This window comes from Eptatretus burgeri, chromosome 3 (genome assembly GCF_056783735.1).
Source record: "Eptatretus burgeri isolate ZD-2024b chromosome 3, Ebu_testis_v1, whole genome shotgun sequence".
Taxonomy (NCBI): domain Eukaryota; kingdom Metazoa; phylum Chordata; class Myxini; order Myxiniformes; family Myxinidae; genus Eptatretus; species Eptatretus burgeri.
In genome coordinates, this window is record NC_140963.1 from 124640016 (window position 1) to 124664254 (window position 24239).

Consider the following 24239-nt stretch of genomic DNA (forward strand, 5'->3'; position numbering starts at 1 on the left):
CCCTGTTTCAATTTTTTTTTTTTAACCCTTAGACTATTTGGATTCTGACCCATTTAACTCAACCAATTCTATAAATATTGTCAAAGTGGTTCTGTGAACTGAGTAGATCATTATAGGAGTGGATTTTGAATTATATTGACATTTTTCCTGCCATGTCCTCTGATTAATAAAATATACCCCTGAGCCTGGCAACCTGTACAAGTGATAACAAACAGGCAGGATATAGTCAGCTTAACCAACCTCAGTTTGGTGGCTAATACGAAGCCTATAGCTCTGCATTGCTTGACGATAACCCAGCTGGAAATGCATCTAGATTGTTGGGTTATCAGGATAGCTCAGAGGTAGCATACTCGCCATTGAGCTGTCAACTCTGGGTTCAAATCCAGCCCAAACTATAAATGTCACCCCGGTGCTTCAAAAGCAGGAGTGTTGCATGATCGACTTCACTGACCTTCGGATGGAGGTTTACCCAGGGGGTCCTTTCTGCGAGAATTGGCGAGTTAACGTTAAATATACCATCGTACTTTCGATAAGGGTAGGCCATTCTCTAATTAATTCTTGCCGAATTTGACACTCCTGCCAGAATTGTGCAGAAAACAAAAATGCTTCAGTGGCAGCCTCACCTCAGTATTGATGCAACCAGCAGGGCGAATTCATAATTTAATGTTAGTCCAATCTCCATTCACAAAGAGAAGTGGGACTTCTTACTCCTCATATATGAGGGGTCTTCAAAATGTTTTCAGAATGAGGCAATAATTCAAGAGACTGCAACATTTTATTTATGTGTCAATCTAAGTATGTATCATGAGAAATAATCTACATATAATGACTGCAAGCCTCATAAATGGTGATCAGCAAGGCAGAGGCAATGTGTTCATGTGGCATGTGACATTTGTTGCTAACATGTCGTGTAGCAAGTGCTGTAATGGGACTCAACCTGTGCCCTGCTGCCTCATCAAGTTAGGGGGTTTGATTTGTAACATGTAAACATATCTACAGTATACAAATGTATAAGTCTGGTGTTGGTGAAACGGTTAAGGTGGCTGGCTTAAGATCTTAGAGTCTTGAGCTCGAGCCCCTGTTGTGTCATTGTCATAACAGGCTGAGTCATCCCACCTGGTGTTGAAATAACACCAGGTGGGTTGACTCAGCATGTTGTCCTTCTGAAGTCAGCAAAATGAGTACCAGCTTAATGGGATAATAAGCCATTCAAGTGTCCTGCATCGGAGTGGTGACCAGTCCAGGACTGTACTCCGCCATTGAAACTGTCTCAGAAGCCCTATGCGCCTCATAGTGTGAAAGGAATGGTTGGTTACACAAATATGTAAATATAGTAATTTTGTGCACTCGTATCTCATTCCTATTCCTTTTTTTTTTTTTAAACAACCCTCATACAACATGTTCTGTTCTAACCATGATATGATAACTACAACACTAGCATGATAACGCACAAGACCAATGCACAAGCTTCCCTCCCGAGGCTCCAAGTCATTTCAGAATCTTTAGCGGTTTCATGTATAGGGATCGTTCAAAACTCATTTAAAATTGCACAGTTGATTGGCGTCATAATAACTACATTGACACATCAGCATTCACAGCACTCATGTCCCTAGCATATTCTTAGCACAGCATTCTAATTACACTTTCAGAGGTTTGTGGGTTGTTTTTTTTGAGAAGTGGGTATTAATTAAACACACCTCAGTTTCTGTCTTCCTTATCAGCCTCAAATTGAGTACTTTTGCTTGAAAAAATTATTTAATTCCAAAATATTTCACTTTTTCAAACCTGGACGCATTTGCTCGACTGTCTGTTTTTTTCAAGTTTTCGAACTCACTTTAGAAATTGACTTCAAAATTATGAGCACAGGTGTTTTGAGTAACTGCAGTTAACAAGCTTTCATGAGTTACTTTGTGGAATAACTCATGTCGGTAATCATTATATTGACTTCGTTTTCTGAAAGACCACAATGTTTTCACCTGAGAGGTATTTAGACTTGAAAGCTGACAAGAACATTATATAAAATAGGCGTAACAGTTAAAAACGTAAACAAAACAAACTTTCCTTGTACAAATATTTTCAACTCTTCTCAGCAGGATGGTGAGAATTTAAATTGGAAATAAAAATATCTGAACGATTGACAGCCGACAAGAACTTTGTCCACAGCTCAATGGATTACTGCTCTCCCCTATGGGATGGCAAACCCAGCATAGCATGTCTTTCCTAGATTCTAAAACTTTCAACATTATTGGCATCTCACACGATAAGGTCGACGAACAAGGGATGTTCATATTTCCACTTCAGCTCAGGGCTATCTCCCTCTGCTCTCTCATCCCTCTGATTCTCCCCAGGAACTTCAGGATGCACAATTCCTCCAGTAACCCCTCTGGATTAAAATTCCAAAATACACGCTCACTGAACACCTTTTGCTCTTGTTTGCTCCTGCTTGTGGAACGGAATTCTTGAGGCTATCAATTGTATTCTTGCCTCCAGGATTTCAAGCAGCAGCACCAACACTACTACCTCCAAATCACCCCAGTCCCAACCCATATTTTCTATTCCCATTAACTCTCCTAACCCAACCCTCTTAATTGCAGGTTACTGTCCTCCTCCCCCACCCCTCCCCACATCTTCCATCACAGTGTGCACCCAAATTTCAAAACAGGTGCACAGAAATAATTTTACATACACCAATTTTTATTTGGCAAATAAGCCATAACGTGTTTCATCCACTCGGCTATGTGGCATTTGTGGCGTGTATCCAGTTTTACTCTTCCTTATTTAGGGCATCGTGTTTTCAGCACGTTGGGCTGTAATGAGGCTTCTCAATCGCAGTGCAAGTTCCCTTTGTAACGATGGAAAATCCGAGTTATCAACTTCGACTCACCGCTTAAGGTTGATGACTTTGTCCAGTCTGAGCGATGTCCCATAATCTGTTGAGCTGTTAAGCTTGAGTCCTGGTGAATATAGTCACAAGTTCAATAAGAAGCAAGAAATGTCATATCACAAGTGTGCCAATTCGACGTCATGTCCTCAAAATAATATGATCCACTCGGTGATCGGGTGGCATAAATGGCCAGTGCTTGTGGGAATAAGCTGCTCACCATAAGAGGTTCGGTGATAGAAGTCCTACTGTTGAAAGGAGTGAAAACCCTTACAAATAGAGCCATGACACGGCACGTGGTACAGACATGCTGCTGGAGGAAAGGGTCACAAACAGACACGTGGTTTGAAACTCTGCGAGTCAAGAGAGGAAATGTGTTGTTGAAGATTGGGTTACGAATGCAGTTTAACTTCAGTGAACTTTTGTTTAACTCCAGAGAAAATCACCTCCTTGAGTCATTTCCACAATGGTGCAAAATAGTGAGCTGCCAGGCAGGAAGCATCGTTATCCTTTTTCCTCACCCTTCAAAGCCTCCCTCACCACTCGTCCCCTGAGGGGGAGGTCCAAGAGCCCAATAGTAGTGTGGGGAAAATGATTGGTTCGAAACCATATTAAAAAAAAAACACACCGACACTACAGCCATTGGTTAGACAAGTAAATGGAACAAAGTTCATGATGTAAAAGTACTAACTAATTGGCACCGATGAAAAGTACATTACTGAACTGAAGTTCATTTTTATCAATTCTCCTCCATGTATTCCTTGGCATCCCCCTCTTCCTCTACCCCAATGTTGCCCAAAACATGACTTCTTCAGTCAAATGTCCAACTTGCTTTCTCATTCTGTGTCCAACCGATCACCATCTTTGTTCTTTGACCTGTGCCACAATGCTTCTTCCTCCATTTGGCCAGAAAATCTTTAAAATCCTTCTCAAATATCTCCAGTGGAAGACTCCGTTTTTTCATGTCACTGCACCATTAACAATGATTTGACATTTGAATTGAACAGTTTTATCTTGGATTTTTACTTAATTAAAGTGGTCTGAAATACCAAAAATTTCATAAAGAGTTAAGCATTACTTGAGCTTTTGCAGTTTTGTTTATAACTAGATGACCCGTGAACCCGTTGGGTTCCCGTTGTGATAGCGGTTGATTAAAAAAAAAAAGATAGCTCCAGAAAACTATTGCGCTGAGGTTGTTTGCATTGATCAAATAATCCTGAAGAGTACTTGACTGAATGGGGAATTGATTTTTTAATAATTTTTTTCGTTGCCCGATTTGAACTAAACATGATGTTGCGCCTCAGTGTGAAAACATAAAACGGAGAAAATAAAGTCGAAGAAATGATTGTGTGTAATCTTCGAAACACAATTTTATTTATCAACTAGAACGGGCACTCAGTAGAGCGCATACCTTCCCCAACGCTACATTTTGCCCCCCTGCCCCAGAAACCGTTGATTGTGAGGGTATTTAATGCCATACTACATCTGCCATCTCATATGTGTTATGATGGCTTAAAAACATGAAATTTCCTGTGTCATATCGTATATCACAAGATTGGGCATTGAATTCACAGCATTTTGGCATTGGTTGCATGCAAATTGGATAAAAATCGACCGCACAATGGCAAAATGACGATTTTGACCTTTTCATGACCTCGACCTTCACCTTTGTACTCTTAATTTTGTAATTGGTATTAGAGTGTGGGGAACAGAACACTCAACATTTTGGTGTTGTTTTCATGCAAATCGGATAAGAATTGACCGTGTTATGACTGAAACCGCACATTTTGCAATGTCATGACCCCCCCTGACCTTTGACTCCCAACCGCTAATAAGGGTTATTACGTCATTGTGTCATGTCACAAGATGGGGCATTGAATTCTGAACATTTTGGCATTAGTTGCATGCAAATTGGATACAAATTGACCGCGCTATGGTAAAAAGACGATTTTGACCTTTTCATGACCTTGACCTTGACCTTGACCTTTGACCCGATCGCTCCCAAAATCCTATCAAATGGTCCTCGGATAATAACCAATCATCCCACCAAATTTGCTGCGATTCAGTTCAATACTTTTGGAGTTATGCGAATAACAAACAAACAAACAAACAAACAAACACACATATTCACAAATAAATTAATAAATAAATACACAGCGATCAAAACATAACTTTCACAACAAAGTTTGCGAAGGTAATGAACACGGAAGTATTAGATCAAAATGGTGGTTTATTTTATGCTTAAAAAGAAATCGTTCTTTGTCTATACTAAATGTTTGAGATTTTAAAATAAATAATTTCAAGAAAAAAAAAAGATAGCTCCAGCGAAATATACCACTGATGTTGATTGCTTTGATCAAATTCTCTGGAAGGGTACTTGACTGAATCGGAAATTGATTTTTTAATAACTTATTTCGTTGCCCGATTTGAACGAAACTTGATACTGCACATCGCAGGCACATCACCTGCACATCGCAGGTGAGTAAGATGGGCTGAAATTTTTTGCGCGATCGTGTACCGTTTTGGCTGTATTTCGGGAACATACATATATATACAATATGAGTTTTAGTAATACTAGCTGAAACCCCGTCACAGACGGATTCTGTTCATTCAACCACCCTCACCAGCTCACACACACTCGAGGGACATGGACTGGACAGGGTGTGCTTGCCCCCGCCTACTCATCCTCCGCCCCTGCCCCCATTCAATTTGCTTACCCCCGCCCAAAAATGTAATTACCCCAGGCCCGCCTCTTCACTCCCCCCCCCCCGTCTTTTGATTCCCCGCCCCACTTACCCCCGGGCCCCCACCCCCCTGTCTACCCCCTTACACTCAACTCCGCCTCATTCAACCCAGCCCCCGCCCATTTCCCCCTGTCTCCCGCTTTCAATTTGCTTACCTAGGCCAAAAATTTGTTTACCCTGCCCCCCGCCTCTTCACTCCTCGCCCCAATCTCAACAAAAAGTGTTTATTCTGCTTCAGAGTTGAAAGTTGACTATTGCCACTATGCGCGATGCACTCTTACAGGTACGAAGTTTCTTTCAGTCCAGGTCACAGTATCGAGAAAACCGTGACGCGACCGCTAGGAGGAGCACAAAATTGGTCCTTCAGTATTAATATATAGATACTAGATGACCCGTGAACCCATTGGGTTCCCATTGTGACAGCGGTTGATGAAAAAAAAAATCATTTCAAGAAAAAAAAAATAGCTCCAGCAAACTATGCCGCTGAGGTTGTTTGCATTGATCAAATTCTCCCGAAGAGTACTTGACTAAATCGGGAATAGATTTTTTAATATTTTTTTTCGTTGCCTGATTTTAACGAAACTTGATACTGCACACCGCAGGCGAATGGTGAGTAAGGTGGGCCAAAAATTTTTGTGCTATCGTGTACCGTTTTGGCTGTATTTCGGGAACATACATACACACATACATACATACTAGATGAAAGTTTTAGTAATGTATAGATAGATGGATCACTTTCACGACCCCCTTGTTTATCGGTAGACACCAAACAACCACTACAGGCTCTTACGCCATCGCTCATAGGTCGCTTGGTTCAGCAGGGATTCCTAAATCCCAGAAAAAAATGTCGGTCAAAATTTGCAGGAATATTTTATGGCCTTCGCACACGAGGTAAGTTTCACTTATTTTAACACGTTTGTCATGTATGCAACATCTAGACCACACCAGTAAGATATTTATAACAAGCAGAAATACATGGCGGACACGTCACTTCCGGGTTGATGCCAATCCTGAGGCGTGTTCCGTTAGCAAGTGGCTTGCTTACCGCTCACCACTCACCTCCCTTGATTGCTTGCCAAGCGGCTTGCAATGCGGTTGGTGGCTTGGAAAGCAATAGCAAGCCGCTTGCTAATGGAACACAACACTGATCAATGTCATGTTTTGGTATTGGTCATTAAATATGCCGTACATCTCAATGGTAAGTTCATATAAAACACATATGTACTTTGTAACGAGTAATTTTCAACTTGTAACTTTGTTAATGAACAAAACACACAATACATCACACCTTGTGCAATGTTATAATTTTCTGCCACAAGGTATAATGAGTCTGATTAGCCTTGGCAAAATGGCTGAGCTCAACATACAGCCAGCACCATTCAGGTCAGGTCAGGTCAGCACCATTGCATGACATGTAATTATGGGCAGGGGAATAAAGTGTCCATTGCATTACCAGTGGTTGTGGATGTTCCCACATCAATCAAAGTGGACATTCTGAGGACCAGGCCATAGCTCGAGGGTAAAGAAAATGGGAGTTGGGACAGTTTTAAGGCAGGGGTCTTTCGGTCGAACATCGGTTAATGCATGGAATGCTCTCCGTGGAAAGGTAGTGGCAGTGGAGGGACTGGATAAGTTTAAATGGCACGAGCACATCACCCGAAGGATGATTGCGTCACCCCCCCACCCCCCCCCCCACAGTCACACAATCACACACAAAATTAGATTTTTGCTGTGACTAAACTTGCACATGCAATTCTGACAACTCCTCAACAAAAAAGTCTCAGAACCTCCCCCACCCAAACTCCGTCCCATCTTTACTTCCCCCTCCCCAAACCCCAAAGCCTCAACCTCCCCTTTCCAAAGCTGTCCTATCATCTTTCTCCTCACCCTCCTCCCGGTCATAAAAGCAAACGAGCATGTCCACATCGCAACAGCGGAATATTTAATGCTCTCTGCTCCCCTATCATGCTATCACCGACTTCACAGAAACCCAACACAATTTTAAGAGAAAATAGTCAGAAATAATAGCAAACCTGCGTAACCTCCGCAGTAAAAGCGCTGCTGGAGAGAAAGGGGTTCTCAAGGGTAATCGTGAAGGGTGCATCCTAAAGTTCTAAATGGTTCTAAAGAGTAAAATATATAAATTGTGTATGGAATCAGAAGAACTGTCAAACCAATGGGTGGAACTTCACACATGCATGGACTGCTCCGTTTATACATACATGGGTATTATGATGCATTGGAGATTGGCTTATGTGTGTGTGTGACGATACTGGGCTTATGGGTGATGATACTGGGGTTGGTGCAGCACAGGTGTGTGTGTGTGTGTGTGTGTGTGTGTGTGTGTGTGTGTGTGTGTGTGTGTGTGTGTGTGTGTGTGTGTGTGTGTGTGTGTGTGTGTGTGTTGTGTGTGTGTGTGTCAGAGTGGTAAATAAAGTTATTGGGTTACATTTCAACATAGTTGACGTTTTCTTTTACTTTCACACAGTGCACCATCAAAAATCCAGCTGCATTTATGCATGTAGGTAACCATAATTTAGAAATTTAGAACCCTGCCCCCCCCCCACCCACTCCCCCGCACAACACCATCTCGTTTCTCTTTACCTGTTCATTAATACCCTTCCATGTCCTAATGTGGCCTTACTAACCCATTGTCAGCATGTTGCCATTTTAGCATCAGTCACCTCACTGTTCCAATGAACCTTGATGTTATTGAGAAGAAGCAAAAATAAAATAAATCCCTCTTTGACCAAATTAAATAATATTTTGATGATACCGAAACGAAACGTGCTGAAAAAGAAAGGTACTTCAGACAGTTTCAGCATTAAAACGGCTTTAGAAATTTGAAATGATTTACATGCAAGCATATGGCCAGAAAACGTCACCACGACATGATTCAAAGGCTCGTAATTCCGCTTGGGAGAAATATGCACATAACAAATGTCTTAAAAAATAAACCTGAAAAACAATGATAGCAAGAATACATGACAGCACACTTTATCATGGACATTATTCTTACATTAATACCAAGGTATACTGAGTTTATAACAAAAAATATTACAATTCAACCAGGATTTATGGAGTTCAAAATAAAATAAACACAAAATTCAGATTGTGATGTCAGACTGTATTTTTGCCAACATCGGGTGTGGTGACTTGATTTGAGAAAATACAAACAAACCAAAATTAAGCCTTTGGATTTTGAGATTTATTATTTCAGTCCTCTGCAATATTTAGTCTCCAAAGGTCATTCCTCTCGTCCACAAAGTATATTGTTACAGATATAGTCTCGGGAGTAAAATGGGTTATAGATTAGAATAGTTATTTTTTCATTGTTCATGTTGAAATAAGTGTGTTTTAATTCCAGTAATTAACTTTTTTCCCCCAGCCCAGTGTCAGTGTCCAAGACCCATCTTTCCCCTTTCCCTACATTCTTCAACAGATCTCCGTTGTACAATCTGTCCATGTGCAAATTTCCATCACCCGCAGTAATCCACACCGTGGCTCAACAATGTAGCATAACTAGGCCAAATGTGTTGGTATGTGACCATATATGGACATCTGCATGCCCAAAGCCAATGGGCACCACGGGTATGGAATTCCCATGGCTTGCCCGCCAATCGGGACAGCCCATCGAGCTTCACCTGACAGGCCACGGAGGCCAATGGGTGCGTGCCGCAGGCGTTCCGACTTGCCCACGATGGATTATAAAATGCATGTACACCACCATAATATTTTGTCTAAGTATTGCTAAATGAAAGAATCTTGAAAGGACCAATAAGCCGATTTGTTCCACAGTGTTCAAGCATATAATTCAATTGAAATAAAATAAAGATTTTAAAGGTTGTGGAAGAAAAAAGGAATTTGAAAATTTACCGCCATTGTTGCAGCGTCTTTTACGTCACCTTATTTAACACATTACATTAGATCTTCATGCTTGTTATTTGTGTCCTTTATGATGTCCTCAACAACAGTAACATTCCTGTTTGGAATGATTTTCAATTTTGTTTGACTTCCAGACAGGCAGATAGAGTGAAAAAATTGTCTCACTCCTCTCTGTGCATGCACAATCGGGACAAATTCAGAGCTAAAGTACTGCAAAACTACAGGTTCGTTTTCCAATTCATGTTTAAAATATAACATTCAATTAACATTAAATTGTTCCTCGACCATAAAATTGACGTTTGTATACAGACAGACACACAAAGTGAACCAATTGCTAAAGCCCGCTTTTCGCTTTGCACGCACAGGGTGATCATGCATTCACATGCGGTTTACAGTTATACATCAACAGCGGCAAAACAGGTTTTTTTATGTAAGATCGAAGTTCATGGCATAGCAAGGTGACAGAGGGAAAAATGTCACCACATTTGGATACAATAAGCAAGGGAATAATGGATAGGAAAAGAGGAGGAGAGGAAACAATGTAATATCCAAGTAAGGGTGTTGGGATAGGTCAGGTTAATCGAGGAAGAAAGGATTACAGGTAGGGATCGGGGATGACGTGATGGTGGTGTACCACTTGCTTGAAGCCCTGGAAGGAAGAATGTGATTCAACCACCATCTTTGGAAGGAGGTTAAACAAGTGGGAGAAAGGAATAACAGAAGAATGAGATGTATGGCAAGTCTCGCAGACTTCCTCTCCTGTTGCAGCAAATGTGTGGCCCTTCATGGAGTTCTCTCATCCCCTCTTCCTGTCCAAGCTGGAGTTCCTAAAGGCAGTGTTCTGGACCCTATTCTTTTTCTCATTTTCATCAAAATTGCCCACTGTTAACATTCCAGAAGCAGCAAAAAAAATCTGAAAACCCACTCCGTGGGAGTACAACCTGTGCAGCTTCCCCTTGTGGGGAAGCTCACCAGATGATGGGATTGGGGCAAAGCCTTCAGGACCCCCAATCTTTGATGATAGGAGGGAAACCAAGGGGTAACCTTCCAGAGTCAGATTGTGGTAGTGTGTATTGGGGTGGTGCTGAGGTGTCGTCCAGCAGACGGCAGTCTCCTTGGGTTAACCTGAGGTGGTTCCTTCAGGTAGGTGCCTAGAATGTCCTATCCCTAAGAGAGGATGATCACCTGTCTCTGTTATCATCTGAGCTCAAGCGTTTGGACATCGGTATTGCAGCTCTCTCTGAGGTTCGGAGACCGGATTGCGGCGAGATCATGGCGGGTAGTTACACCTACGATTGGTCTGGTCGCTCTGATAGTTACTATGCCCAAGGAGTTGCTGTGGTTGTGTCCAATAAGCTGACTCCAATGATAATTGAGGTAACACCAGTCAATGAACGTATTATGAGATGAAGGATTCGTCACTCCTTGGGTGTCATTTCTCTGGTCTCTGTATATGCTCCAATTAAGGCGAGTGATCTCACTGTGAAGGACGCATTTTATGCCACTATCGAGTCTGTGGTTGATCAGTGCCCCAGGCACGATATATTTCTCGTCTTGGGGGATTTCAATGCATCGACTGGAACTGACGGTTGCTTATGAGATGTGTATTTGTCCCCATGGGTCTGGAACTCCAAACCAGAATAGCATTAAGTTCCTTGACTTTGCAAGAAGTCATGGACTTAGGTTGGCTGGTTCATGGTTTCAGCATCCACAGGCTCATCGCCGGACTTTGTATTCCAACACTGGCGGTTTGGCAAAGGAGATTGACCATGTGCTCATTGATGGTCGCTGCAGGATCTACCAGAGTGCTCAGTTCCTCAACACTGAACATGGCTTGTTGTAGCAACTCTTAAGTTGCACCTTAAATCCAGGAGAATGGTACCATCCCAGTCTCGGCTGGATGTTGGCAACCTCAAGGATGAGAGGGTAGCTGAGGAGTTTGCAAATAGGCTGAGTGGAGATTTTGGGGGTCTGGGTACTTTGGGGGATCCTGAAGAGTTGTGGAGAGCCTTCAAGACCACCATACTTGATGTTTCCAGTAGATGTCTTGGAAGTCACTGGAGGGCGAAGAGGAATTTTGTCCCTCAAGGACATTGGATACCATTGCCCAGTCACAGGGCCAGGCATAATGGCAGAGCTGTGCTGTTCAGGGAGCTGAGGCATAAAACTGGATGTGCACTCAGGGTGGAAAAGGAGGCTTCGGTGCAACGAATCTATGAGAGGGTGGAGCATCACCTGTGGTGAAGTGATTCTCGTCCTGCTGACAGGGGACTTTGCGCATTGTGTTACTCCAAGCCAATCCCTCGGTGTACTGCAGTTAGAGCAGAGGGTGGTGGGCTCTTGACAGAGGAGTCCGAAGTGAAGGCCCGCTCGGCCGGTTACTTTGAGTGGTTGTACCAGGCTGATCCACATGCTGTTGAGTTGGATTTCAGGGGTGTTACAATCTCTGTTGCTGACCCTCCAATCAACTGTGGTCCACCTTCCTTTGTGGCAACACAGACTGTAGTGAACTGGTTGAAATGGGGTTATGCTCCAGGGATCTGTGGCATCCATGCTGAACTTCTCAAGGCTGGTGGAAATGCTGCACTTGTGTCATTGCATGCAGTTCTGTGTTCTGCCTGGAACACAGTCTTCTTCCCAACTGACTTGAAGAGGGGCCTTATTGTCCCTCTTTGGAAAGGGAAGGGTGATCGCCAAGACTGCAACAACTACCGATGGGTGACGCTGCTCTCGCTGTCGGGCAATGCCTTTGTTCGGATAATTCTTGATAGGGTTCGCCATCATCTGCTTGAGCACCAGCGTCCAGAGCAGTCAGGCTTTACACCAAAGAGGTCAACGATTGACCGTATCCTTGCTCTTCAGGTCCTCACGGAACGCAGATGAGAGTTTCGGCAGGGGCTGCTTGCAGCCTATGTTGAACTCTTGAAAGCGTTTGATTCAGTGAATCGGGATGCCCTCTGGAGGATTTTTGGTCTTCGTGGGTTGCCAACAAAACTTATCGATCTGATGTCTGAACTATTCTCTGGTACTGAGCATGCTGTAAGATGTGGTGCTCCCACCTCTGACATTTTCAGGTGTTACTGGAATTCGTCAGGGGTGTGTACTGGCCCTCACACTTTTCAGCACTTGTATGGATGGGATTTTGGGGATGGTGTTGGAGAGATCAAGCCTGCGGTGCATCATTTGGGAATGTCAAGATCTCTGACCTTGATTTCGCAGATGATGCAGTCATCTTTGCAGAGACGAGATATCCTTTTGGGGGCCCTCCTGGTGTTGAATGAGGAGTGGGAGCCCCTGGAATTATGGGTTTCTCAGTCAAATCAGATCCAGGCTTTCAATGACATATTGGATGCTGCTCTCCTGTCTGTACCTGTTTGTGGTGAAGATGTTGAAGTCGCGGACAGATTCACTTTCCTTGGAAGTGGTATTCATGTCTCTGCTGGCTGTGAGCCAGAGGTCAATAGACGTCTGGGTCGGGCATGGGGAGTCATGGATTCACTGGAGCATTGGGTTTGGCGCTGCCGGTACCTGTGTGGGAGGACGAAACTCCGAGTCTTCAGGTCCTTGGTGCTCCCAGTCTTGCTCTATGGGTGTGAGACTTGGACTCTCACCAGGGATCTGAGACGGCGACTTAATTCCTCTGGGACCAGGTCTCTTCGGAGAATCCTTGCTTATCGCCGGTCGGACCTTGTGTCCAACGAGCGGTTGCTGAGAGACACTCGATGAGAATTGTAACCTGCATCGTCAGTGACTGTCATCTGCGGCTGTATGGATATGTGGCTCATTTTCTTGATGCTGATCCAGCTCACCAGATTCTCTCAGAGAGGGAGTCTCGTGAGTGGAGGAGGCCAATGGGCCGACCACGTACCTCATAGTTGCAGCAGGTTGATCAGCATCTCAAGGAGATGGGGATGGGCCAGGCATCTGCCTGAAGGATGGCCAGACGGAGGCCCCTGGAGTACCGGTGGAAAGTGGACGCAGTGATGCGCCACTCTGGCGCATGCTGTCATACATGACCTGACCTCCAAAGCCAGTCGCCAACTGGGCATCCTCCATCGTGCAAAGTCCTTCCTTGGTACACCTGGGCTCCTGACCACATACAAATCTTTTGTCCGCAGCCTGATGGAGTACTGCTCTCCCCTCTGGGCTGGTGCTCCCTTCCCTCACCTTTCCCGGTTTCACGCCGTGGAAACCAAGGCATTTAGGATCATTGGTATCTCCCGCGATGAGGCTGAGTCTTTGGGTCTCTCAATCACTCACCGCAGACAAGTCGGTGGTCTTTTTGTCTTCTTCCGGCTCTTCTCCGGTCTCACCTCTCCACCCCCCCTCACTGTCCCCCCCTCCCCCCATATTTCCACAGGATGCTCAAGGTTCTCCAGCAACCCCCTTCTGATAAAACTACCAAAATCAAGAATCACTGCTCACCTTCACTCTTCCATTCCTCTTTTTTTTCCCACCTTTGGAACAAACTCCCACACTCTCTTCAATTCCACTCTTCCCTCCAGTTCTTCAAAACAGCTGTTCACCACCACCTCTTATCTTCTCCCATCCAAAACCACGATTTTTTTGACCCCAAACCCACCTCCTTCAATTTTCCTGCTTTCTTTCCTGAAAGTCCCGCCTGGTGTTGGCTTAGTGGTTCGGGTGGCGGCTTGGGATCCCAGGGTCCTGAGTTCAAGTCCCGTTGGCTGCTGAATTAACACCAGGGGGTTGACTCAGCCTGTCATCCATCTGAGGTCGGCAAAGTGAGTACCAGTGTACTGGTCTCGGTGTATGCCCCGGTTAGAATAGGTGTACCATATCCCTGTGTGTCGTAAGAGGCGACCAGGGTTGGCGTCAGGAAGGGCATCCGGCCATAAAACATTGCCTCAAGAAAAAGCCCAACCCCTGCACAGCAGGGAAAAATGGCTGTAAAAACGGTCATTTTTTATATTTTCCTGAAAGTCCCTCTCATGTAAAGACCTGAAAGTCCCTGGAGTGTCCATCTTGTTTACTCTATGTACCCTGTCCCATCCTTCTCCCTTCCTCAGATCTCCTCATGTCTCTGTTCCCCACTGTTTTGTCCTCTCTCCCACACCTCTTATCTTCTGCTCCCCTTGTTGTACATTCTGTCTTAGCTCTCATGCAAGCCTCAACATTGTGTCAAAAAAAAAAGTTTTGGGAGTTTAACCAAGAAGGCTTCTGGGTAAAACTGTTATGGTGGCCAACTTCGTTGCATGTATTGTGTAACAGTGCTGTATCCTGAAGTTCCTTGTGAAGGAAAACATCAAACCAGCTAAAAGTAACTGAAACCTGTCTGCACAATTTGGTAATTCATCCTTTTCATGTCGCTCTGTGTTTAAATGGTACAGTTAGTTCAAAATGGGCATTAAATTGTGAGCGATATTAAGCATTCTTGCACGCAACCAATTGTGGTCACTCAAGCAAACATTCATATTGCATTAAACAGCAAATATTGATGACTTTATGGATTTATACGACACCTGAAATTGGATCCCAGTGATGGAAGTGTGGATCAATCATTAATTCCCATTTTAAATTAAATGGGATTTGTGCACCCTGGGTACCAATGTACCTCACATTTGATCAAAAGGCTAATCGTGTTGCCATTGTAAAGAACTTCTGTTGCGGTACCAGAGAAAAGATGATATTTTTGAAGAATGTGGTGATTTAAACCTGGGTCCATACATGACACAATCTCTTACTTGCATTGAGTGGAGACATTCTTGTTGCTCACCACCAATACATTTTTCGGTTTGGCAAACAGCTGGAAAGCTTGCGGTAATAGAGATTTGGCACCTTCACTGCTCAATTCATATGGAATTTCTTGAACATGGGAAAACGGAATGCTGCAGTGACTTGTTTCACATTGAAGTGAACAAACAAATATGCAGACAATGGCCAGGTACGCTGTCTCTGGAATTGATTTGTCGTGCAATTATACTCACTCTTATATGGCAAATGTGACTACTAATACTCGAGGGAAGACAGGTTGGGGAGTTCTAAATCAACCTCCATACAGTATATACTTGTTTTCTTATAATTTTAATGTCTCCTATAAAACATGCACACACACTTCTTGTGTGTGTATCAACAATCGTACAATGCATTAATCTGATCATGTGTTTGTGAGAGTCTACATCTCTCTGGATTTTGCCAGAGAATTGCCTCAATACCGTAGAGTCGAGCAGTTCACCCAAGCTGACTGGCAGAGACTGCAAGCTGCCCTCATGTCAAGACTGGTCCTTCATTTCCACCTCTCCTGAAATCAGTTCTGCCTGGGTATCCTTCCACACACATTGCTTTCTCTTATGTCCAGATTTATACCATCTCGGCTGCAGTAATCATACCTATCCTCTTGCCCCTGGTACACAATCCTGTGGTGAAGCAGTTGCCTTGAAACAACTTCCCTTCTCTTCCTCGAAGGAAAATCCAACCGAAAGCAACCTCAGATCATTCCGCAAAGCCCAGAACAAGTGTGTATCCACTCTCAGTAAAGCAAAAAAACAAAATCTGTCCAACCACAAAGGTGAACTCTCAAATCAGTCTCCTTCACAGACCTGGTGGCCCTTGTTAAGTCTGTCTTTGGAGTGTGCCCCCCTCCCCCCAATCCCATCCCTCGTTAAAAATGGAACCACAGATTGTAATGTACTGAATGAAAGATGCTTAGCAGGCAGACACGATGCGGAGGAACAGTCGAGCCGGGCTGTGGTGCACAAGCACGAGCGCGAGCGTACTCTGCCCGTGGCTCTCCTTTATTGCGTATTAGCACACTCACGAGCCGGACGACTCCAGCATTACTACGACGCCTCAGGCGGCGCACACACCTTATATCCCTTGCAGATACGATGACCACTCCGACCACTCCCACACCACCATGCCCTTCCCCGTAGGCCCGCAGACTCCACTACACTCCTCCCCCCTAAAACTATGATTATTAAATGATCACCATTATAAGAAGCATAAACAACACAAAGGACTTCGGTATAATAATCATGAAAATAAAATGAAAACAGCGAAGTATAACAGCACACCACATCATATAATGCGTGAAGGCGGGTTAATGGAGCTGCCCCGACCAAATTCCGAAGACACAGCACCTCCCAAACTCTGGCCGTGTTACCGATATGAAGCAGCAAGGCGAAAAAAAACACAGCAGCCCTACCCAGCGGAAACGCCCCCAGGCGGCTCATGCTGACATGGCCCTCGCTGAGGTCGTGGCGATCTTTCGAGCCAACCTCCCCCGGCACCATCAAACGCCTCCGGCCCACTCCCCCCAGGCAGACCCGACGTAGATAAACATTCCGAGGCCGGAAGCCCGCTGTCTGGAAGCCGTGGCGCCAGCGGCAGGCTTGATCGACCTTGGCCGGGGGCGCTGAACAGCGCCGCTGGCTGTACGCACTTAATGCTCCAAAACAACTCACGCACCACTATCAGTTGAGACGCCAACGCCCGTCTAAACGGCCTTGAGCGAACACAGAGAGCTGCGCTCGCAACCAGAGGTGGGGGTAACGCCGACCAGTGCACCAATCTTGGTTCCGAGTCGATCTCCGAGACCCACATGGCAGCTAGACGGTCGCAATTCCATTTAAACCACACTTCAATCATAGGCTCGTTATAAATCACTACGAACATCACTCGAAGCATTGCAAACTCATTTTTCCGTACAGCGCGGTCTTTTGATAACCTCCCAGCACATGACAAAGAAACTACCTGCGGCCCGGACAATGGAAGGCCAACCCAACCTTTTTATTTGCCACCACTGCTCCCACCTCACATTGATCATAATACCAACCCCATTGACTGATCTCCGCCAAATCCACTTTCACACGAGAACTGCTGGCATTTATTTCAACAACGTTAAACTGCATCACTAGAGCAAGGAAAAACACATATGCCATGAACAACAACCCACAACCCACATCACGAGTCCGTTTCTTGGTTGTCGACTCGATGTTGTGACTCGCGACTCCCTTTAACGCCACGGGCTCACCGCCACCTGTTGAAGCTGCCTGAACAACACCGACGCGCATTGCCTCACGAACACTGCCGAAGCACAGGAATTCATCGCGAGCGAAGCGCGGGAACTCATCGCGAGAGCTGATACGGCTCTCCCCACTCCCGAACCGCACATCACTGCCGCCGGCAGCAACGAACGGTCGCTCCCGCTGCATCGATGCGGCTCCCGCCGCCAGAGCCTCGCCCTCGGTACTCGACGAAGGCCTCGAAGAGAGCACTGGCACATCTGGAGGTACGAACCGGAGATCCAGTCCGAGGTGCGCCAGCCAGTCCCGACCCAAAAGGGGGGGCCCCTCCCCTCGTACAACGAACACCGAGAGCTGGGCGCGTCGATCTCGGTAGCGCACTGAGACGTCGGCCCTCGCAAGCGGTGCAATCGCTTCACCGGTGTACGTGTATAACGACAAGGCCATCTTGACCAGGCGAATACCGCGAAGACCACGAGCCGCCTGCTCATCCATGACCGACACTGCAGCCCCGGTATCCACGCAAAACACAGTCGGTTGGCCATTCACTTCGACCTCTACCGTGAAAGGCGTCGTCATCTCCGAACCAACGGAAAACAGACTCAACCGTGGTTGCATCTCCTGCTCAGGCTCGCCGGCATCGTCATGCCCCGGTTGCAGGCCGATCTCCAGGTCACTGGGGTCCTCCCGCACCTCGTCATCCAAGACCCCAATGGAGGCCCCCGCCATCCGACACACACGCTTCAAATGTCCCACCTTGTGACAATGCAAACACACGGTGTTCTTATACGGGCACATCTGTCGCAGGTGCGGTCCCCCACACCCCCAGCACCCCCGGAAAGCCCCTTCACTCCAGATGTAACCGTGCTGCGGTGCCCCTTCGCTCCCAGTGCTGCGGTGCCCCTTTGCTCCCGGTGCGACCGTGCTGCGGTGCGCGCCCTCGTCCCGCACCGCTAGGCGTGCGTGCAACCTGCGGCACTTGAGCCATCGCGCGGACTCCGGGCTGCGCGACCTGCGGCACTTGTGCGGTCACCGCGTGGACCTCGGGATTAGCCGCCATGCCCCAGCTGGAGCTACTCATTACGTCCTGGCCAGCAATGGCGCGGACATCCGTGAGTGTCTGCTCGACAGACGAAGCAGTCGCGACCGCCGAGTCGAATGTGATGTCGGTCAACCGCAGGATGGCTGCTACCATCTTTGCGTCTCGCAGACCAGAAATAAAACGATCTCTGAGCCATGCCGGACGCTCCTCTGTCGTGAATTTGCACGGCACAGCCGAATGCTTCACCCGTGCTACGAAGTCCGCAACGCGCTCCTCGCCACCCTTAGCGAGATGATCGAACTGGAACCGCGCGAGATGTAACGACTTCTCTGGCGCCAAGTGGGTCTTCATTTTCGCCACGATGTCCTGAAAGGATAGCACATCATCACTGGGCCTATTTGGAGCCACCAAATCACTCAGCAGCCGGTAGTGCTCCGTTGATAGCAAGGCGAGCAAGATCGCCTTGCATTTCTCTTCATCCTCTACATCATTCGCCCGAAAGTAGCAACCTAACTGTTCAGAAAACAACTCGAACTCATCTCCCCCGAACACGGGTACGCGTCCGTGCGCCGTGCCCCGACCTTCTGCCATGCTCGTGCTGGCGAGACCCTTGGCTCCGTAGCTTGGAACCGCCCTGCACACGCCGATCCGAAGATCCTCGTCAGCCAACTGTAATGTACTGAATGAAAGATGCTTAGCAGGCAGACACGATGCGGAGGAACAGTCGAGCCGGGCTGTGGTGCACAAGCACGAGCGCGAGCGTACTCTGCCCGTGGCTCTCCTTTATTGCGTATTAGCACACTCACGAGCCGGACGACTCCAGCATTACTATGATGCCTCAGGCGGCGCGCACACCTTATATCCCTTGCAGATACGATGACCACTCCGACCACTCCCACACCACCATGCCCTTCCCCGTAGGCCCACAGACTCCACCACACAGATGACTGCGTGTGAGAAGGCTGAATGGCTCAATTCTGCTTTTGGGTTCCAAATCCTGTGTACCTAACCCCTTACTCACTATACCTACCCTACCCTCTCATACCAAACTGCTACTATATCTTGTTTTTCCCCACTTGAGAAGGTGGAGAGGTTTCTGGGAAATCTTGACTCTGATTCTGTGACAGGCCCAGACGGCATCAGTGCACGTGTCCTAAAAATCTAATGTTCACCTTAACTTTTTTCTTTTTGCAGGATCTAAGGCTCATAGTGGAGCTGACACACACACACACACACACACACACACACACACACACACACACACACACACACACACACACACACACACACACACACACACACACACACACACACACACACACAACTGTTAGATGGGACAAACATCCACCAAGCTTGGGGGAAGCACTACTACTTCACGGGTCACTCTGAGTGCGAGCAACATCACAACAATGGCACCACCTTTGTGACCACATTTTCTTTCCCGACATGAGAAAATTCTGCGACTTCGCAGAATTCCGCAAATTTATTCGCCCAGGAACGTTCCTGAGTTAAGCACAAATCTGTTGAGAAAAAAATAGGGGAGGTATGGGGTGGGGGGGTTAAGTCAATTGTTGGGAGTGATTTCACGCCGCCGACGATCTTTATAAAAAGTATTCCGAGGTCCCTAATACAGATTCCTGGCACTCTGCACTGACGTCATTGCCAGATTCATTAACATAACATTCGGACCACCTCGCCGCATTACTCCTGAAACTGTCACAGCAGCATTAATCGAGCTAGAGGCGTGGTGTTCCGAGTGTGCAAGGTCAAGGTCGCTTCTAAAACATGGCCGCATTCAGTAGCCGCAGGCTGTTACAGGATTGTGATGCTTGTTTGGCTGCACTAATTGACAAGACTTGCAAGAATTCCTGGAAGTGGGAATGGCTGGAGCATATGCCATGCGGTACGGTGGCTTGTGGGACTTTCATTCAAAAGATAGCCCAGCCAGGAAAGGCTGTATGCACATGGTGCTCAAAGGAGATTGTTTATGGAGGACGTGGGTACAAGTCATTGGAATCCCATGCGGAGAGCAAGAAGCATCGTGATATTCGGAGAATCCGGGCATCCAATTACAGTCTTCCTGGTAAATATAGCCTTGGGCTTTATACATGCACAGTTATCAGTATACATGTACACAGTAGACATCTATGCTGTCAATGTAGTGTAGTGTGGTGTGGTGCACTTTCACTACAGCAATAAATTATGTTAATTGGCAAGCAAGCCACAACTCAGAATTGGGTCAATCTTGTTAACCACCAATAGCACCTGGCAATGACTAATAGTCTGAGGCTTAGTGTAATCACTGTACTGGTCACTGTATTCACTTTCTGAAGCACGTATTATAAATGGTGATTGGCTTTTCTTTTTTTTACTCTGCATTGGCTTTGGATTTTGCTTTTTCTCCAGGTGTTTCCTCACCTTCTACTACCTCTTGCACTGCTGCTTCTACTGCCCCCATCCCCTGTACACCGATGCCTGCTGTACCAATAGGTGACAGGGTATCCAATGCTCAAGCCATGGTCCTTGCCTTCCTCGCACAGCATTCCCTACCATTCAGCCTTGCCCCTGAACTGATAAGCCTGGCCAAAGCACTCAACCTGGATGCAAAGGCCCTTGGTCAGCTCACAATGGACAGGACATCTGCTTCCTACAAGCTTAGGTTTGGACAAGGACATCCCGTACATCACCAGTTGATATCAGCACTGCAGAGGGAATACTTCTCTCTGAACATTGATGAGTCAACAAGCACAAACCATCAGAGGGTCTTATGTGTCCTGGCCAGTTACTACAGCCCACTGCATAAGCAGGTCAATAGTGCAGCATCTCGAGTCCCTTGTTGTGATCAAAGTGGACAGTGCCTCGTTGCACCAGGAACTGGTTGACTTGTTGAAGAAGTATGAGCTACCGTGGAAGAACTGCATATCCATCCTCATGGACTTCTGCTCAGTCATGCGGGGATCCAAGTCAGGAGTCGAAGTTCGCATCAGGGAAAACAATGCCCCACACATGTTGGACATAGATGGGGACTCCTGTCACCATGCTCACAATGCGTCCAAGAATTTGAAAACTTCGCAGAGCGCATGCTCTCTGACATCTACAATGATTTCAAGTGGTCACCTGACAAAGCAGTTCTTGCAGGAAATCTGTCGGCTGATTGGTGTCAGGTATACCATGCCAGAGCGGTATGTCAGTCACAGGTGGCTCTATGTGCATGATGTCAGTGTTGACACTCTGTGGCTGTGGGATGCCTTTGTTTTCTTCTACTTTGGCTTCCTCTCTCAAGCTAATCGCACACACTACTTGTCACGGGTTGTGGAGGTCTACCATCGCAGGCACGTAGACACAAAAGCCAAGGAGAGAATACGCCAGATCCATGATGTTCTGAAGAAGAAGAATATGACCAAAGATGGCAAGGCACGAAAGGAGCGTATACTGCAGCGAGTCTTCCACAAGAAGAAATTGATGAGACTGATATTGATGTTCTATACATCAGTGTTCCCGCTGCTGAAGAAGTACGTCCTCCTGTTTGAGATGAAGGCCTCACTGATCCACAAGCTCAATGACCAGCAGGTGGACCTTGTCCGAGAGTTCATGGCCTGCTTTGTCAAACCTGAGAAGCTGCCATCCTCAGGCAAGAGACTTCAGACCCTCGACCTGGATGAGAAAGCCAACCTGCTACAAGTGAAGAAGATGTTTCTTGGAGTTGGTGTGTTTGAGATTGTCAACACTGCCCGGAGTGGAGATGGAGAAGTGCATGACTTCTTGCAGAGTGTGAAGAAGGCCTATGTGACATGTGGAAAGTACCTCCAGAAGAAAATTCCCCTGCAGTATGCTGTCCTCAGAAGTGCCTCAGCAATTTATCCACTCAGCAGAGGGCACACTGTCAGCCAGGAGCAGCTCCTGAAGTTTCCATGCCTAGTGACAAATGTCCTTGCACCAGAGGAATGTGATGCCTTTGAACTGGAGGTTCGGAGTTTCCAGATCGACTCTAGCCTGCCACCAGCTCAGGAAGATGAGTCTGCTCGCATCGACGACTGGTGGACCAAGGTCTTTGAAGCTGGAAAGTACCCCCTTCTCTCAAGAATGGTGAAGGCTCTGCTGTCCTGCTTCCATGGGCCACAAGTTGAGAGTGCCTTCAATCTCATGGGAGATGTCTTGGATGTCAGATCACACCGACTAAACATGGAGACCTACAGCGCAGTGATGAGTGTCAAGTACAATCTTCGATCATCAGGAAAAACTGCAGTGGAGTACTACAGTAGGACTGACAAACTGCACAGTCCCATAGACCTAGACCTGTGCAAGAACATGAGGGAGCCTACAAAACCTACAAGGCAGAACTGGCAGACAGGAGGGACAAAGAAGAAGAAAGAAGGCGAGAAGTGGGTGCAGCTGCTCTCAGTAAGTTGACCAAGCGCAAGACCAAAGAACTGACTGAGAAGGCTGCAAAGAAGGCAAGACTTTCCCACCAACGTGCAAGCAAGAAAAAGCACAACCTGAACCAAAAGACAAAGAAGTGAACATTGTTCAGTGGTTTGGCGCCTGTCGACATTATCGACTCAAGAACTCAACAACTAGTGGATGCAACAGTGTTACCAATTGTGAACTTAAAATGCAAACTTTTAGTGCAACTTGTTATCAATTTTTGTCAATTTATTATGCAAACTTATTATGCAACTTGGTATCAATTATTGTCCACTTATTATGCAAACTTATTATGCAACTTGGTATCAATTATTGTTAACTTTGTTTAATTTGCTATAAAGACAATGAAAGAATATTATCCTACAGATTGATTCCTGATTTGTACAATGAATTTTGACAATTTACATTACAACATTGATTAATAATTTGCAAGATGAATTTCATGTCTTCAATGATTGTCTTCAGTGCTTTTACCCTGTTAACAAGGACAACACTGTACACAATCCTCTTAAAAGGGACCAGGAAATGCAGTAGAATGCAGGTGAGAACACCTGGAACCTTTAGCGTTCGGGGGCCTGGGCGGCCCCCGAACCCCGGCCTAAATTTTTTTCGCCTCGGCCTTCGGCCTCGGCCCATCGTTTTTTTTCAGCTAATTTTTTTTAGACTCACTCTCATGCCTGCAGGAAGAATTTCCTCCTCCCCATGGATGGCAACTTATGGGGATTGTCCATGCTCTATTCTTACAAGGGAGTGAGAGTGCTATCCAAGGGAGCACATGAATGAAAATTGGATATTTGAGTAAATTTAAACACCCCTTTTGAAGATAATTAATGTCTTACCTTCATGAAAGGCTTATATTTGGTCAAACCAACTTCTCCTCACAGGGGTCTTAGCCGCCATTTTGATTCAGCCTGCTATGCTTTGCCTTGGAAACACAATCTAGTCTCAGGAACCAATTACAGTATATCATTAAAATATGATTTCTGATTTTATGATCGGATCTGGTGGACTAAATAATGGACAAAATCTGGAGTGAAGTCTGAAAATGTGAAGAAATTACCAATTTCTTATAACTAAGCATATTTATTTAAGGAAAACTATGCTCCCACCTTCTCCAGAATTACAAAAGAACATGTGAAATTTCCAAAGTATTAAACTTAACTTGTTCTTCTGTTCCAACAATTATATTGAGTGAAGAAAAGATAACGAATAATGTGAAACTCCTGTGGCACGAACACTGTGCATGGCGACTGCCGCTCGGTTCTCTGTGGGGGAAA

General features: G+C 46.0%; 1 protein-coding gene across 1 annotated transcript in view; it reads left to right on the top strand.

Annotated features, from left to right (window-relative positions):
• LOC147030911 (uncharacterized) overlaps positions 1-23636 on the top strand; it is a 29314-nt gene extending 5678 nt beyond the window's left edge. Inside the window, exon 3 of the mRNA XM_085875474.1 lies at positions 20944-23636. Within this exon, the coding sequence (XP_085731600.1) occupies positions 21271-22947 (1677 nt within the window). The 5' untranslated portion in view covers positions 20944-21270 and the 3' untranslated portion in view covers positions 22948-23636. The remainder of the gene's footprint in view (positions 1-20943) is intronic.
• Positions 23637-24239: the final 603 nt, after the last annotated feature.